The sequence below is a fragment of the Sphaeramia orbicularis genome, chromosome 12 (genome assembly GCF_902148855.1).
Source record: "Sphaeramia orbicularis chromosome 12, fSphaOr1.1, whole genome shotgun sequence".
NCBI lineage: Eukaryota > Metazoa > Chordata > Actinopteri > Kurtiformes > Apogonidae > Sphaeramia > Sphaeramia orbicularis.
In genome coordinates, this window is record NC_043968.1 from 67,995,808 (window position 1) to 68,011,912 (window position 16,105).

Sequence of the window (16,105 nt, forward strand, 5' to 3'; positions counted from 1 at the left end):
AGTCACCATTACTTTCATGTGCACAAACAACTTGCATAGTATTTACCGTTAAATCAACATATTGCAATCATTCCATCTCTGTCCTTTCTACGACAAAAAGCTTCTCATGCTGCCTTGGAGAGCAACACCTTGGTCAAACAACACATCAGGCCTGGCCAGTTTCCAGACTCTTTAGTTCAGACTCTGCTGGATCAGTCGCTTGGCAGAACTGACAGGATAGTACTACCTTAGGAAAACTCTCTGGCATGTGTCTCACCACTTATCTACTATTCTCTGGTAACATCCATGCAAATCGGGAAACAAAAGGAGACATCTCCTGCACACCACCCCCTCCTCGGAGTAAGATGCCAGCTTCCTGACGTGTGGGGAGGGCAATTACACCAGCAGGGAAAAATGAAACATAGCTGGCAGGAGAAAGGGCCCAAAATTGAAGCGTATCCTCCTTCTGGGATATCGTTTGTCTCTTTTAGCCTTTTCATTCTTGACTCTGTGTCGTCTTCTGTGATGAGAGGAGGGAGTGAATGGGGGATACACCCCCCCACACACACACACACACACACACACATCAATGAAGGAAAAAAGGCTGAGGGTGCTTACCCGGGGGACACCGGGGCTGTCCAAACATCAATTACACATTTGTTCACTTATGGCTGACACTCTGATGACCCTGGCTGACCTCTCAATGAAAACGCTCATCAAAACCCTCTCCTCCTCCCAAAGCCTATCCCTTGCTGCCAACAGACTGCACATGGGCCATTAACCCATTGTCAACCAAATGAAACTTCTGCCTTAATGAAGCCATTATGAGCTCTTCTAGTCAGACAGCAGAGAGCAATGAAGACCCTGGCTATTCATTTCATGGACTGAGCTGCAGTGAGGACAGATAATACGGGCCTTATTAATGAGACTGGTTTAGTGAGCTGGAGAAAAAGGAGGGGATTCAAAAGTGCAACTGGTGACAGCATTCAAGGCAAAGCCAAGGGACTGGTTAGCTGCTGGTGCTGAGAGGGAGAAAAAAAAACTTTGAGGGAAAATAATAAAGTAACGTAAATTACTTTAAACTTGGCAGCATCAGCTACATTAAACTTATGAGTAAAGTTAGAGACAGTGAAATTATTTTTCTCCCCTGAAGACAAACTTTTTTTTAATGAAAGAAAGGTGATTACTCAGAAGATGCTTCATGTCTAATGCCTTTATTTGTTCAGTTCTACAGTGCTAGTTATGTGTGTAATGTATTAAATGAAGTTACTAACATGAACAGCTAAATACTGAAGACACCCACAGAGCTTCACTATGTATCTGGGAGAAAAAGGAAAAAAAAAAAAAGTCACCTCACACCACTGAATTGGAAACATTTCATTAGCAAACTGATACTGCACTTTGAACCTCTACTTAGAGAAGACTTTCAGCAATACAATTATAAATTTTTTACCCCTTTTTCCAAGTATCAGAGGAAATCAGTCTAATGCAGTATATTCACTCTATACTGGAATTACTATTTGAGAGACATGAGACTATAAGAGAATAATAATAATAATAATAATAATAATAATATTTCAGGGAAAAGACTTGTGTCCCATATGTCAACATTTTTGCAAGGTACCTAACCTGAACAAAGTTACCTGAAGAAAAGCCACCTTTAGCCCTGAAGTACAGGCCAGCAAGCCCGAAAAGCAGAGTCTTCTGTTGTTCACAAAAATAATTTTGTTTATTTTGTTACAGAGCAGATTTGTTTTGTTTCCTTGAGGTAGTTACTAATTAGGGTAATAATATAGAGCAATATAAAACAGTCTCTTTTTTGGAAGATAAAAACAAGCCATCACAGCAGCTCAGGCCTAACAAAGTGAAATACTTTTACTAAACTATATTTGTCAGATTTGGTCATCACTTTCTACACAAAATAATGTATTCATGCAATGATACGGCACTACACTATTCATCTACCCACTAGTTCACAAAGTATTTAAATTCAGTCTACATTGACAGACTAAAAATGGTGTAACAATTTATTTAGAGCGGATAGATTTACTAAAGCATTATGTTCCACAATATCACATTCTATTCTGAATTCTCTATAACATAATACTTTAAAACGACATTTAGCACAAAGATACTACACCTATGGTCATGAGCTCTGGGTAATGACCAAAAGAATGAGGTCGCAGGTACAAGCAGCTGAAATGAGTTTCCTTCGCAGGGGGGCCGGGCTCAGCCTTAGAGATAGGGTGAGGAGTTCGGACACCTCAACTGGCCCCTCCCGACATGGAGGAGCAGCGGCTCTACTCCTCCATGTCAAGAAGAGCCAGTTGAGGTGGTTCGGGTATCTAATGAGGACGGCTCCCTTACACCTCCCTGGGAGGTGTTTCGGGTATGTCCATCCGGGAGGAGACCTCGGGGCCAACCCAGGACACACTGGAGGGATTATATCTCTCAGCTGGCCTGGGAACATCTCAGGATTCCCCCCGGAAGAGCTGGTGGAAGTGGCTGGGGAGAGGGCTGTCTGGGCTTCTTTGCTGAGGCTACTGCCCCTGCAACCCGGATAAGCGGATGAAGACGAGTATGACGAGCATTCTGCATAAAGCACTTTCTGATTTTTTTTTTTTTTATCTTTACTCTTTTGCCCAGGTACTGCTCTCTACTATGACTTAATAAATGTAATTTTTTTTTGTCCAAAACCAGAATGTATGCGAGATCCATTTTCAAATCTTAACGAACTATTACAGCACAAACCTCAATCAATGCAAGGCTAAAAGATTCAGACAGATAAGGCAGTAAAAATAATGTACTTTTGGATTTTTATGGTCAAAATCCCAGGTCCATTTGTTGCTGCTCACTGTGGCTGCCGTCAGTTTAGCCTGCAGTGAAGTCTGTGCAGGTTGGTGGGTGGTTTGATTCATCAAGCAGTGTGAGAGTGTTGTGTAGGGGGTCAAAACAGAGGGGCAACGGGCTGCATATGGCATCGTAAAGATATTAATCACTGCACCCTTTAAGGAATGGCTGACAGCACCCAGACCCACCACCATTTTGACCATATTGGCCCACTTCATATGCTAATGCACAGAGAGGGGGACGCAACGCCCAGGTTTATTTGTTTCCCTCGCCCCACTACATGCACAAAAGCCACTTGACATTTCTATTGCCATGTTTTTATCTTAGGTAAAGAGGCCCCCTGCGACCCCCCTCCCCCGACCACTGTAGGCACGCACACACACACAGACAGGTCAGCGACATGCGCGCGCGCGCACACACACACTCTGCTCCTTCCAAAGCAATGGTCAATGACTTTTAAATAGCTGGCAATAGAGTGGGCATGAATAGCCAATAAGCTAATTCCTCCCTTTCATTCCCTCGCTACACTCTATTGGGTTGAAAGACCCTCATTAGATGCCAGGCAGCCTTCCACATGATTGAGGGCTGTTATTATGCACCTTTAACAATTAATGTCACATTACACGCATTATCTCCATCATTAAGCCCTTAGTGAAGCCAATGAATGCCACTTGTGCTGTATACATGAGCCTTGGAGGGAGAATGGAGGGTGGTCACTCACCCCCCCACTCCTCATCAGTTTCACGAAGTGGCAGAACACCAGAGTTCAGTTATTGGAGTAAAAAGGCAAGCTGTCGAGCTGGATATACGCTTATTTAGAACATAGTTTCTGCAAGTTATAGACTTAACCATTATGGATATAATTGAAGATTGATTTCACGTCAAACATCAGCATGATAACCCCTCAACATTTAGGATGAAGTCCCACAGTCCAATCTGCAAATCCAAATGGCATAGAGAGTTTGCCTTGTTTATATTAGAATTAAATGTAGAGAACATACAAACTCCAAACAGAAAGACCTTGCACTAATCAGAAATCAAATTTCAGATGCCAGTACTCAACATGTAAATACTGAATGTAATGTCGGGCATGTGTTTGTTGCTTTATACTGCTCCTCTAATTTTTATGATTTCACCACATCTTAAATGTCTTTATATCCATAAAATCTGACCATCAATGTGGATAAGGTGCAGAGGACTTCAGTTTCATTATTTTTAGAAAGTTTAAACAAATGACTGAACGTGAACTTGCCTTTACCTATATTGGAGAGTATAAATAACACCACATTAGCCCATAAACCACATTGTAACACTAGCTTGATGCGCTCCAGTATATTATGACCAATGGTCCAATGTTTACTAATAACACTAATGTGGAACAGTAGCGTTACTGGCTCCATGTTTGTTTCATTTTGTAATTTTGTTACAACATGATTAATACATGTTTTTCCCCTAAAACACATTTAAAATTAACACTGAAATTATCTAGCATTACAGTTACACTTTGATAATAAACCAAAAAGATTGCAACAGAGGATGGGTTGCTTTTAGAGGTAGTAAAATTACTTGCAACCTTTCCAGACAGAGCATCACCCCAGTTACCCATCTTTGTTAACTTGGAGGCTCATCTTAAGTCCAGTGTCACTACACTCATCGTGTTGGAGCTTTGCCAATCCAAAAATAAATAAAAATGTGTGTTTAATAGTTTCGCTACTGTCTACTGTGTTGCTGTACCGCATGTTCATACATCTGCAACTGGATGTGATCTTTATTTGTAAATGAAATCAGACAAGATGACTTCACAGCGGCAGTAAAGATGTTATGCAAACTTAAGAAGATTTTAGTGGACTAGAGGAAAACTTAGGTGACATGTACCAACAGTAATGCTACTTAAGATGCATGATGCCCAACTGCCACAGAAATTCTAGTTCTGTGGCAAACAGTCATGTTAAAGGTGCTTTGAGGTTTTATATGTAGCAAGTAAGAAAACTGTTAAGCAGTCGAGGTGTTCCTAAGATTTCACACACAAAAAACCACGCTTCTTTTTACCTTTGCCAATCACTAGGCCACACTTGTCTGCAGGTACAGCATATGTCACCTCCTGTAATCCACCAGGCCCTCCCATATTACAGTCGCCTCGTCCTCGACGCCCAATCATTCCGCTGAATCCATCTCTCTCCTATATGTGGCAGTGGAGAAAAAAAGGGAATTGTATGAAGTAACGCAGTTGTCACTGTATCACCACAAATACTAATCATATTTACAAACATTACATTCCTGTCATTGCACAAGTACTCCAACAATGAAAAGCAGTTGTTTTGAATCAAAACTGCAAATAACACAAAAGGGCTTTGCACCGTTTCCAAGTGCTTGGGCCCTACAACGGTAGACCAAAGAGAGAAAAAGTTAATTGTACTACATAAAAGAGCAAATGCAATTAACTACAGTATCAAAGTATCAAATATACACATGTATATTTTAGAAGTGCATAACAACCTTATACATATATTGCTTTGCTAGAGAAGTTCAACAAAACTAAAACATGGTTAAAAAATATTGTGATAAATCAGCATTTGCTCTTAATTATTAAAGCTCATTTAAGAAACCAGATGACTTGAGGTGATTTGTACAAAGCTCTAGTCACTGGGTTAAAGTCATAAGGTTAAATTATCTTTGTACACAGCATTTTAATGTTTAACATGGCTTAAAAAGCATCATTATGTTGTTATTTACACTTTTCCATTTGATATATCCATCAGGTCCACAAACACTATAACGCATACAGTACCTGAGCTGTTTGAACCAGTTCATTGATGAGGTGGACTGCATGGTGACAGTGATCATGTTGACCCATCACCTGGGCAACACGATCAGGACTAACTCCATCATCTGTACAACAAGAGAAATTCAATGACAAAAAAAAAAAAAAATGTGGCAGTTTGGGGGTTTGCACTAGAACAACATTATTCTGACTTTCATAATATACAGTACTTATGACTGAACCTCTGTGTGGAATTAAGTTCCTCCAGTTTACGTTTACTGCCCAGACCTCCACCATGACAAGACAAGTAAAAAAGGGGAAAAGGACAACAAATGCTAAAAAACACCTGCTGGTCTTTATCTGACAATCAAACATGGAGTAGCCTAACTAGGTTCACACGGTCAGATGACGTGACCTGAAACTGATGTTGACTCTTGTGATTCATATCTGTTTTTTCATGACAGTGTACACAGCACAAATTCAATCTGATCTTTGTAATTTTGATCTGCACCATTTCCATACATTGTCCTAAATCAATTCCAGAACTGGTCTATTTCAATATGACCTCAGTCTGAACAGATGAGAACATATGCAACCTTTATGTCACTCTGCATTGGGTACCATTCTAGCTCTGCACCGGAGCGAGTTAGAAAATAGCTATAAAATAGAGAAAATGAGCTCAACATTCAGCATGCTGGAGTTCTAAAATGGATCAAAATTGCCATAGATGATTATAATGTAAGGTAATATAACCGTAGAAGAGGCTCCTCTTTATTTCTCTGTATATATTGTACAAATGGACACTGAAATGGACCCTCTATGTTTAACCTATCACTTGCTGAACATGCAGGGACACACCACTCACTGCAAACTAGGAGAAGTGGGCTGCCATGTCAGGAGTACCTTGCTCAAGGGCAAATCAGCCAACAATTCCTCTGCCAGTGTGGAGTTACAAGTAGGGCTGCACGATTTTGGCAAAAAAAAAAAAATCCAGATTTTTTCCTCTAAAAACTCGATTTTCGATTTCGATTTTTGGGTATAACTAGAAAAGGCAACAGCAGTCAAGATGTTGTTTTCGTGAGCAGCCCACAATGCAAGCCACTGCTCTGACCTCAAAGCTGTGATGGGATCACGTGATGAACCTACAGTTTTGTTTTGTTTTTTCTCTTCATTAAATCTTTGAAATGAAGTAGAGTATACAAACAATGTATACAACAAGAAAATAACATAAGTTTGTCAGGGGGAATACACTATAAGAAAATGTCCAAATCAGAGCAAATACTGATAGTTGTTACAGCCTTCTTGTTTCCACATTTATCTAACAGCTTTAAATAAATTTCAACATCTTACAAAACATAAATAATATTTGGTTTTGTGTTACAGAACTTACATTTGTGAATGAAAAATTTAGCAAGTAAGAGGACTAAATTAATTATTAAAAAAAAAAAAAAAAAGTTTTTTTTTTTCTTTCTTTTCTGGGTATCTGGCCCACAGCAGTGATACCAGTGTCAGTCAGTGACAGGCATCAGTCGTGCGTGTGTGCGTGGACCAGGTTAATGTGAGTGATCCACATGCGGTTCTATTTAAACTGGGGGATCCGTGCGTGGAACAGACCAACCCAGGACACACTGGAGGGATTCTATGTGTGGAGCTGGTGGATGTGTGTGGGCACAGGGCTGTCTGGGCTCCTCTGCTGAGGCTGAGGACCCCGAGACCCGGACCCGGTTCGGAAGAAGACAGTACGGTACGGATCTGGGACAACGGAAGATGAGTGATCCGCTTGCAGTTATATTTCAATTGCAGGATCCGTGCGTGAAGCCACGGCTTATATTGGTATAAGTGCTGCGGGTTCATGAACAGATTTAACGTCCGTGGTCATTACACAGACTTCTGTGACAGACCGCTGTCACAGGAAGAGCCTACGGGAGCCCGCGGGCACGCGGAGGCGCGCAGCCCGGAGGCATGAGAGAGATGAAATCGATTTTACGATTTCCCTTTTTTAAAAATTGTCGTAATTAAAAAATTCGATTTCGATTTAAAATCGATTAATCGTGCAGCCCTAGTTACAAGCCACTTCAACTTTACAGGCCACGGCTGCCCCCCACTGTTTCATCATTTATAATAACAAATGGCACATTTATACTATTAATAATGAAATACTGACAGGTACCATTTCACAAATAAGGTTTGAACACACAGCTTTCACATGCAATGGAGTACTTTTACAGTGTCTTCATACACCGCTGCTTGTGTGAAATGTGTCTCAGTTTAGACTAGAATCTGCCATTTGTCATTAAAAAAATGTGAAAGGCCAATGCTTTGTGAATTCAGTAACTGCTGTTCCATTTGTCATTAAATTTCTTTGACTCCAGTATTAGACTTAAATGAATGAACCATATATTAACAAGAGTACAGTTTTTAATGAAGTCAAGTACACATTTTTGCCTTGATTTCTGACCTTGTTTAAACTGGATCCGGACTCCGGCATCATTCTGAATCTTCTTAATCATCTCTCCATTCCTGCCAATTATGATGCCAACAGCAAATCTGGGCACAACCACCTGGACAATGTGGACAGAAAGGAGAGGTCAATATATATAAATATTGTGTGTGTGTGTAAATCTAAATTCAATTGTCATATTTGAAAAGCGCAGAAACAGCCTCTTACATCCAGACTACTTCCCCCCATTTTGGATACAAAGTCTGCCCTGCTGGATCTGAACTCGCCCTGATCCTTGTCCCGGATGAGTTTGACCACGAGTTCACGGGCTTGCTATTAACGACAAAGACATTTTAACAATTAAATCAGTTTTCACTGTTACAGATGATTTCAGATTTAACATCTGAAATGAAAAGTTCTGCAGTAAGAAGGACTCTTGATAACAAAAAAGAGGTTTTCAAATGCTTGAGCAGGATGCTGGAGGCATAAAATGTGTAAAATTGAGTGTAAACTGAAAGATAGCGGTGCACACTGAGCTCCTCTGAGGCTGACCTGCACTTTGTGGGGATCCCCAGTGATTCTCAGGGGCTTGTCTGCTCCAGTGGGCATGGGGTCATCCTGAATCATTATCATCTGCACTCCTGTTCTCTCCTGCAGGGTGACAATCAGAGGCAAAAAAAAAAAAAACACAGCAGATGGTTACCTGGGGCCCAAAGGATGGTTGGCTCTAAGGGTTTTAGATTCTACAACAGCTCAGATAAATATAAAAACTACACCTCTCATAAAAACAAATGACATCATATTTTAATGTACGTAGCTTTAGAGCAGGGATATAAAACATACAGCCCACGGGCCAAAACCAGCATGCCAAAGGGTCCAATCCAGAAGAAATTTGAGAGGAAAACTGAGAGAAAGGCACTTGTAAGGAACAGGTAGGTGACATTTTTTACCTCAACCCCGAAGGGGAGGCAAGGGGTATTGTTTTTGGTTAGGTTTGCTTGTTTACACTAGCAGCAAAACTATTGATTAAAATCATACCAAATTTGGTTTAGAGATTGCCAGTGACCCAGAATAGATCAAATTACATTTTGGGAACAGCAGGTCAAAGTTGAATTTTTTAAATGAAAATTTCATCTGGACTATGTCGTCAGTGAGACAGAAGTTGAAAACCTCCTCCAGGCTCCGGGCCCCGATATAAGGTGGATCAGGTACAGAATACCGGCGGTGGGGCGCACAGCATCTCCCCGCTCCTAGAGATCCCTCCCCCTGCATGAACCCCCTCCGTGCTGAAATCTCATTCCATCGTGTTGGGTAGGTGATGCAAAGTCAGAAATACCCATTTGTTCTAAACTGGCCCACTTCAGATCCACCTGCAGCCGCAGGTTTAGAGACACATTCAGATTTTGTTTATGTTCATGTGTTTTTGAAGTGCTGGTAAATGACCGCCATCGTTGCACCTCAGTGCTGTGGAATACTTGTGTGTACGGGGCTCTCTACACGTGTGTGCGATGTGTGGTTCACAATAATAAACTAGAGCAGCGATTTTGATCTTTTGTAAAAAAATCTACACACGAAATGGCAGTAGGGATGAGATCTCACTGTGGCCTGTGGCACCGGTGCCTGAGGTGCTGCTGTAGTCTGTGGCACTTTCGGTGCCTGTGGCACCTCGTCTGTGGCACTTCCGGTGGCTGTGGCACCGCTGCCAGAGGTGCCGGTGTCTGCGGTTCACTGTTTCTGGTGCCAGTGGCTTATTTCCAGTGGCTGTGGTACCGCTGCCACTGTTCTATTGGTAAAGAGCAGTTTACAATGGCTAGCACATCATATGACTATACGGACATTCAAGACAGGCATGATGTACATCTGTTTGTTGGTTATGGAATGGGAGTCAGGCTAATAATGCAGACGTAAGTTTGTTCATGAATATAGACCAGATTTTGTTGAAACGAGTACTTTTCAGATTGAGTGAAGCGGACATTTTTTCAACTGAAATTTCGTTAAATTAAGATATATTTTTTTTAAGATACGACTTTATTCCCTCAATATTATGACTTTTATTCTCAATATATCACTTTATTCTCGTAAAATTATGACTTTTTGTGCTCGACTTTATTCTCATGAAAATACAGGTTTCATCTCGATATTTTACGACTTTATTCTCGTAGTGACAAATGTTTTTATTTTCTTATGTGGCCCTAATATGCTGTTGTAGTTAACAGGTTCTTCCAGTGTGGAATATTTAGCTGATTTCTGGTTTTCCAGTGGAGACGGATTGTCTTCTTTGCGACAGTTAGGGCTGTGAATAATATTGTTTTAGTCAGTGTAATGGTCTATTAGGGGGTGGAGGATGGGTTAAAAAAAAAAAAAAAAAAAAAAAACGTTTATTGGTACAATGTTGAAACATGTTCACTGGGCTTAGGATAGCGACCCTGAAATGTGGCTGCCAGCTCGGCCAGACTCTGTTTAAATCGGATGCATATGTCCGAGTTCGAGAATGTGGTGGACAAAGACATGAAATAAACATATCAATTCACTAGAATCCCGTTTAAAGCTTGTTGACATTTCATACAAAGGTTAGTGCCAACACTGATCACGGTTTCTACTTTTGTCAGTTCTAGTTCAGTTATCTGTGTATCAATTTCATTCACGCCCTACCCCCCCTTCTCTCTCTTACTCCAACTGGTCAAGGCAGATGGTTTCTGTTGTTAAAAGGAAGTTTTTCCTCGCCACTGTCACCAGCCCCAAGTGTTTGTTCCTGGAGGATTCTTTTGGGTTTCTGTAAATTGGCTTGAGCGTCTGGTTTCGACCGGTTCTATTTGTAAAGTGTCATGAGATAACTTTTGTTATGATTTGGTGCTACATAAATAAAATTTGATTGGATTAGACCAGTATCAATTATTTCAAATTTATTGTGTTCCTTCTGTCTTCTTATTCTTGTCATGCGGTCAGCCATTGCTTATACCTTGTTCTTTCATGACAAACTGCTCCTTTTTCCCCCTCAAACATTTTCCATTGCATATCTATGACATTGGATTGTATTAGGATTATACAGGCCCCAGTTTTCCCAAAAGGTTTTATTATTCACGTTTTCGTTAAAGGGTTGCCAAAAAATAGTGGGAAGAATATGACAATCACCGTGCAAACACAACAACGAAGTCAGTGTTTATAATATGTGAATCTGTTTGCGCAAGTACACCTTCTGCTGGTAGCGAGTTGGAACTCCTCTATGTAGCACTGACATGGTTCAAATCACCGCTCCGAACAAGGTGCTTCCTTAGCTCACAGTCCAATGTAATTGATAGGAACCCTTGGCACCACACCATGGCACCTGGCACAGAGCTGTGGCACCACGGTGCCATGGCACCTGGCATTGAGCTGTGGCACCGAGCTGTGGCACCATGGTGCCACGGTACTTGGCACCATGCTGTGGTACCGAGCTGAGCTGTGGTACCGAGCCATGGTCCCACGGCGGCATGGCACCTGGCACCGAGCTATGGCACCGCGGTGACACCAGCACCTGGCACCGAGCCTTGGTGCCACGGCACCACGGCCGAGACACCACCGCAGTGCCACAGCACCTGGCACTGAGCCGTAGTACTGCGGTGCCACGGCACCTAGCATTGGCCTCGAGGTGCCGCGGCACCACCGGCACCTGGAGCTGAGGCACCACCGCGGTACCACATCACCTGGCACCGAGCCGTGGTACTGCGGTGCCACAGCACCTAGCGTTGGCCCCGAGGCGCCGCGGCACCAGCCGAGCAGCCGAGGCGCCGCGGCACTGAGCCGTGGTACCGGAAGTGAGCCACTGGCGGTGTCGGTGCCTCAATATGCACTCACTGTCTCTCCGAAATGTAGTGACTGAACAGCGGTGCACTTTGAAGGCTTCACGTGCTTTTTACCCAAAAGGCCAAAAAGTCTTAATGTACACACCACGCATGTGCGCGCATGCACATACGTGCATTCACATCCACACGGACTCACATACACGCCTACACATAAAAACACCCTCTCAGAGCCTTAGTGAAGAGGGGAACAGGGAACAACACACTGCCATCTAGTGGGGAAAAAAAACATGCAATTTCTTCCTCTACCAAATATGGTAAAAGTGACATCACAGGGTAAAAACATGATTAATAAATTAATTTAGACCCTCACCTCTAAAATGAAGCCTAGATATCATTAAAAGCATGATTTATGCCTTAATGGCTTATGGATCAAAAACAGTCGTTATAATGGAACAAATAGTGCATTTTACGCACACTTGGGAGAAAGATGCTAGTCTTTAATTTTCTTTTGTTTACAATGTGCAAATTTTAGTTGGTGGCCAGAAGTTTAAAGATCATGCAAAAATGAGCAACTTTTCAATTGTAACCTTATTTAAATTGTGAAAAATAATATGAAGGTTTTTAACACGAACTGCAAAGTGTGCGTAAAAAGTGCGCCTGGATACTGGAGGGATATTAAAGAGTAGATAAAATTAAAAAAAAATAGACATTCAGCTGTTAGTGCTTCGAAGGAAAGTTAATAGAATTCTATTTTTGTTTTTTTACCTTTTCCTTTAGGTGCATGCATTCTTGGGAGAAGTCATCATCCTCAAGACAGCATGCCCTTTGAAGCACTGGAATTCCAACCAGACCCGCTTCCCTGCTCTTGCCATGTAGCACACAAGTACCTCACTGCACCCTGCACCAGCGTAGACAGCGAACAGCTGTACAGCACTGACTCCCGTGTCATCGACGAGAAGAGGTATATACATTGCGACAATGCTGAGATGCTTGTTTTCATTCAGAAAAATCTACCTCTTACACATCAGTACAAGGACAAGAATTAGAACAGTCTAGACCAGACGAGACAGCGTCAATTTCTGAGCCTCATTTGTTGCACTTTAGAGGGCTACGATCACTTTTTTCTACTGAAGACGTTTTTATTCTTGTGCCTTTTTCAGTGGCATATATTTTGTTACTCATACAAAAGAGGGCAGAATGAGCCCTGTTTGTATTTTCAATGACTGTATTAGCCCAGGTAAAGGACAGACTGTCTATATCTGAGCACTTTTGTTTGCACTTTACCTCATTTCTCAAGTGTTTGTACCTCATAGAAATGAGCAGTTTTCAATATAGTAGGCTGTCCAACACTACATATTATTTTTGTTTACTTTTAATGCTCTGCACAGTTGTACAGGACAGGTACAATGTTTTTTTGCAATTTGTGAAGAAGTCAGATTTGTCCTAGTTGTAATGGGCATTGCCAGGATGATCTCAGGAAGAGCATGATCCAAACTTTTGAGACAAAATGTTAAAAATAAATATGGCACTTTTTCATAGCTTTGAGCAGTGTTCTCATTTTGTAGACAAGATTAATCTGTGGAATGCATCTAGTGGTGTGTCACAATAAAAGTAAGGAATGTGTTAAGTTCTTAACAGGAGATATGTGATGTGACCTAAAATTAGTTTTGGGGAAAAACACCTGCATATATCAGTATCTGAAATTAAGTATTTGAACAATATCAGCAAAACGTCAATATCAAGCATCCCCATATAAGGCTCGTTATGTACCCAGATGGAGAAGCAGTACTACTGGGAACTGTGGAGGTAGCAGATCTTTTCAAAGAGCGACTGTGTGAGTTAGTGAAAAACTACTGACATATTTATGACAACTACTCTCATCAATATCAACATTAGTATTCACATTAGTATTACTTCCTCTGTTGTCACTTTGTTTGTTATTACTAACTTTCTTCTTCTTCTCAAAAAAATTTTTACTCTTCGTGGGATTTGGATAGTATGGTTAATTAAGAGCGGCACCCTCTGGTGGATTGATTGAGAAACACTCATTCCAAGGCATTAAATGTCAGTAGCAGCACTTTGTTACAGTCAGACTAATGACAATGACAATAAAGCACATTTTCAAAAGTAACTAAGAACTGTAATAGTATTAAGTACTCATATTGGTACTCAATATCTGCAAGTAATCAAATGTAAGTACTAGTACTCTGTCTGGAAAAAAGTGGTATTGGTGCATCCCTAAATAATAACAACAATAAAAAGTACAAGTTAAGGACATGCAAACATTCCTTTTTGAAGCCTAAGAATTTATCTTTGATTATTCAAGTCAGTTTCCGCCAAAGTAGGTTTTGGTTTTCCTTCGAGGATGGAAGATATTTTGACAAAAGAATGCATTTGCAATGGACATTTAAAGATTTGAGACCCTTCATTTAAATCATCAGAAGTTTTTCAGTGATAAATTAAGATTACACAGGGATAACAATAATAATAATAATAATAATAATAATAATAATAATAATAATAGGATGAAACTTTCCTTGCACCACATGTGAACCCCACTGTCGAACTGCTCCATGGGCAGTGACATTTGTGGAGTTTGTGTGGGAATAGCAGGCACCTGTCCAACTGATGCTTATGTCCTGAGGTGAGTGCAGGGTGAATAGAAACAAACTGTACAGCAGAACACAAATCAAGTGAACATTAAAGTTAATTCATAGTTAATTGTCTGGGTACTAAATCTTTGGGACTGTGTCATCGTCATGTTATTTATGAATAGATATACGAGTGATCAGCAACCCACATAGTTGAGGACCCCAATACTTTACCAAGTCTGCCTCGCTGTGACTGTTAAAAAATCTATAATGATAAAGAGAATAGTGAAATAGTAGTTTGTTCACCTGTGTTAATGCATATTTCTGCAAACTGAACAAAGAATGCAGACTTGATCTCAACTTCGGCAATAACGGGTCGGTCGGTTTCCGTCCTACTGATTCAAGTAGTGCACACTATGTGGGTAAATTCGGTGCAGCACGCTGGTTTTACACCCATATTATTTTAACCCCCATTAACTGTGTCTTTTAAATATCCAAATAAAGTAAAATTTACACTGGTAAACGATAAATAAATGGGCAAAATTCAGTACAACAGGTTTCACCACCGGATCACTACCAGATATTTACATCGAAAACAATGCGGTTGCGCATGCCCAACAGTTTTGAGCATGCGTATAATTCAGGTAAAAGGTAGGTAAAAATGTCTCAATTTGTCAGAATCATGCCGATACACACACACACAGACATTCTGAGTCCTTCAAGTATTATGATATAGATGCATATGTACAATAAGTCTAGTGCGATGGTGATGATTTTTTTGTATCAAATGTATGGTGTGGTGGCAAGGAACCTCAATAGTGGAAATGTTGGACACTGTGGCATATTTGCTGCATTGCATTGTGGGTACTTGACATTTTACTCTGTTTTTATTATGTTCTGTTTTATGGGCGGGGGGGGGGGGGGTTATGTTAATGTTTATTTACCTTAATGTGTCTGTTTTACAATGTTTATTGGCCTTTTTTCTGTTTATTTTTATTAATATGACACCATTAGTCAAACCTATAGGCCGAACAATGCCTTACCTGTTTATCACTGTCAATCTGTTGGTCATGCCGTTTTAACAAAACCTTTGCTCCTTCAAAGTAAAAGCACTTCCGACGCACCTTGAAACTCAGTATCCTTCCATCAAAATACAGGAGCAACAATACTGCCCTTAATCAGTTGTAACCACCTCAGGGATCACATCAAGAGGATTCTGAAAATCATCTCACCCCTTGCTGGCATCCTGTGACACCCCAGGGGGTCACAACCCCCATTTTGGGAACCCCTGGTTAAAGGCAGCCTTACACTGTGCGAGTTTAGAGACGATTTCTCACTCGTGCGACTCTTTCTGGGATCGGGCCCGATGTGCCTCTAATCGTGTGTCGAGCTTTGTGCAGTGTACATGGGGTAAGGAGAAGTGATTAGCACCTCACAACCTCCTCACGACCAGCAATTGTGTGTTCGCAAGGAAAACGGAGCCGTTTGAAATCCTGCTCGCTCCTCGTGAGTGTATCATACTGTCAAAGCAGAGCCACGAGCCGATGTGCCTCAAATTCTCACACTGTGCATGTGCAAATACAATAATAGCCAGCTACTGTACGCTAATTCTAAGCTAACAGAAGCTGGCTATTGGCCTAGTGCAGTTTAGCTTTTGCAGCTTTCCTCTAGTCCCCTTTGCTGTAGGACTGACAGCCCATAC

At 41.2% G+C, this 16,105-nt stretch overlaps 1 protein-coding gene across 1 annotated transcript in view; it reads right to left on the minus strand.

Moving 5' to 3' along the window:
* The window catches only part of fubp3 (far upstream element (FUSE) binding protein 3), a 43,923-nt gene that overhangs the window by 8,131 nt on the left and 19,687 nt on the right, over nucleotides 1-16,105 (minus strand). The window contains exons 8-12 of the mRNA XM_030149552.1: nucleotides 8,583-8,681; nucleotides 8,259-8,363; nucleotides 8,049-8,151; nucleotides 5,618-5,718; nucleotides 4,879-5,008 (exon numbers count right to left, since the gene is read on the minus strand). Of these exons, the coding sequence (XP_030005412.1) occupies nucleotides 4,879-5,008; nucleotides 5,618-5,718; nucleotides 8,049-8,151; nucleotides 8,259-8,363; nucleotides 8,583-8,681 (538 nt within the window). The remainder of the gene's footprint in view (nucleotides 1-4,878; nucleotides 5,009-5,617; nucleotides 5,719-8,048; nucleotides 8,152-8,258; nucleotides 8,364-8,582; nucleotides 8,682-16,105) is intronic.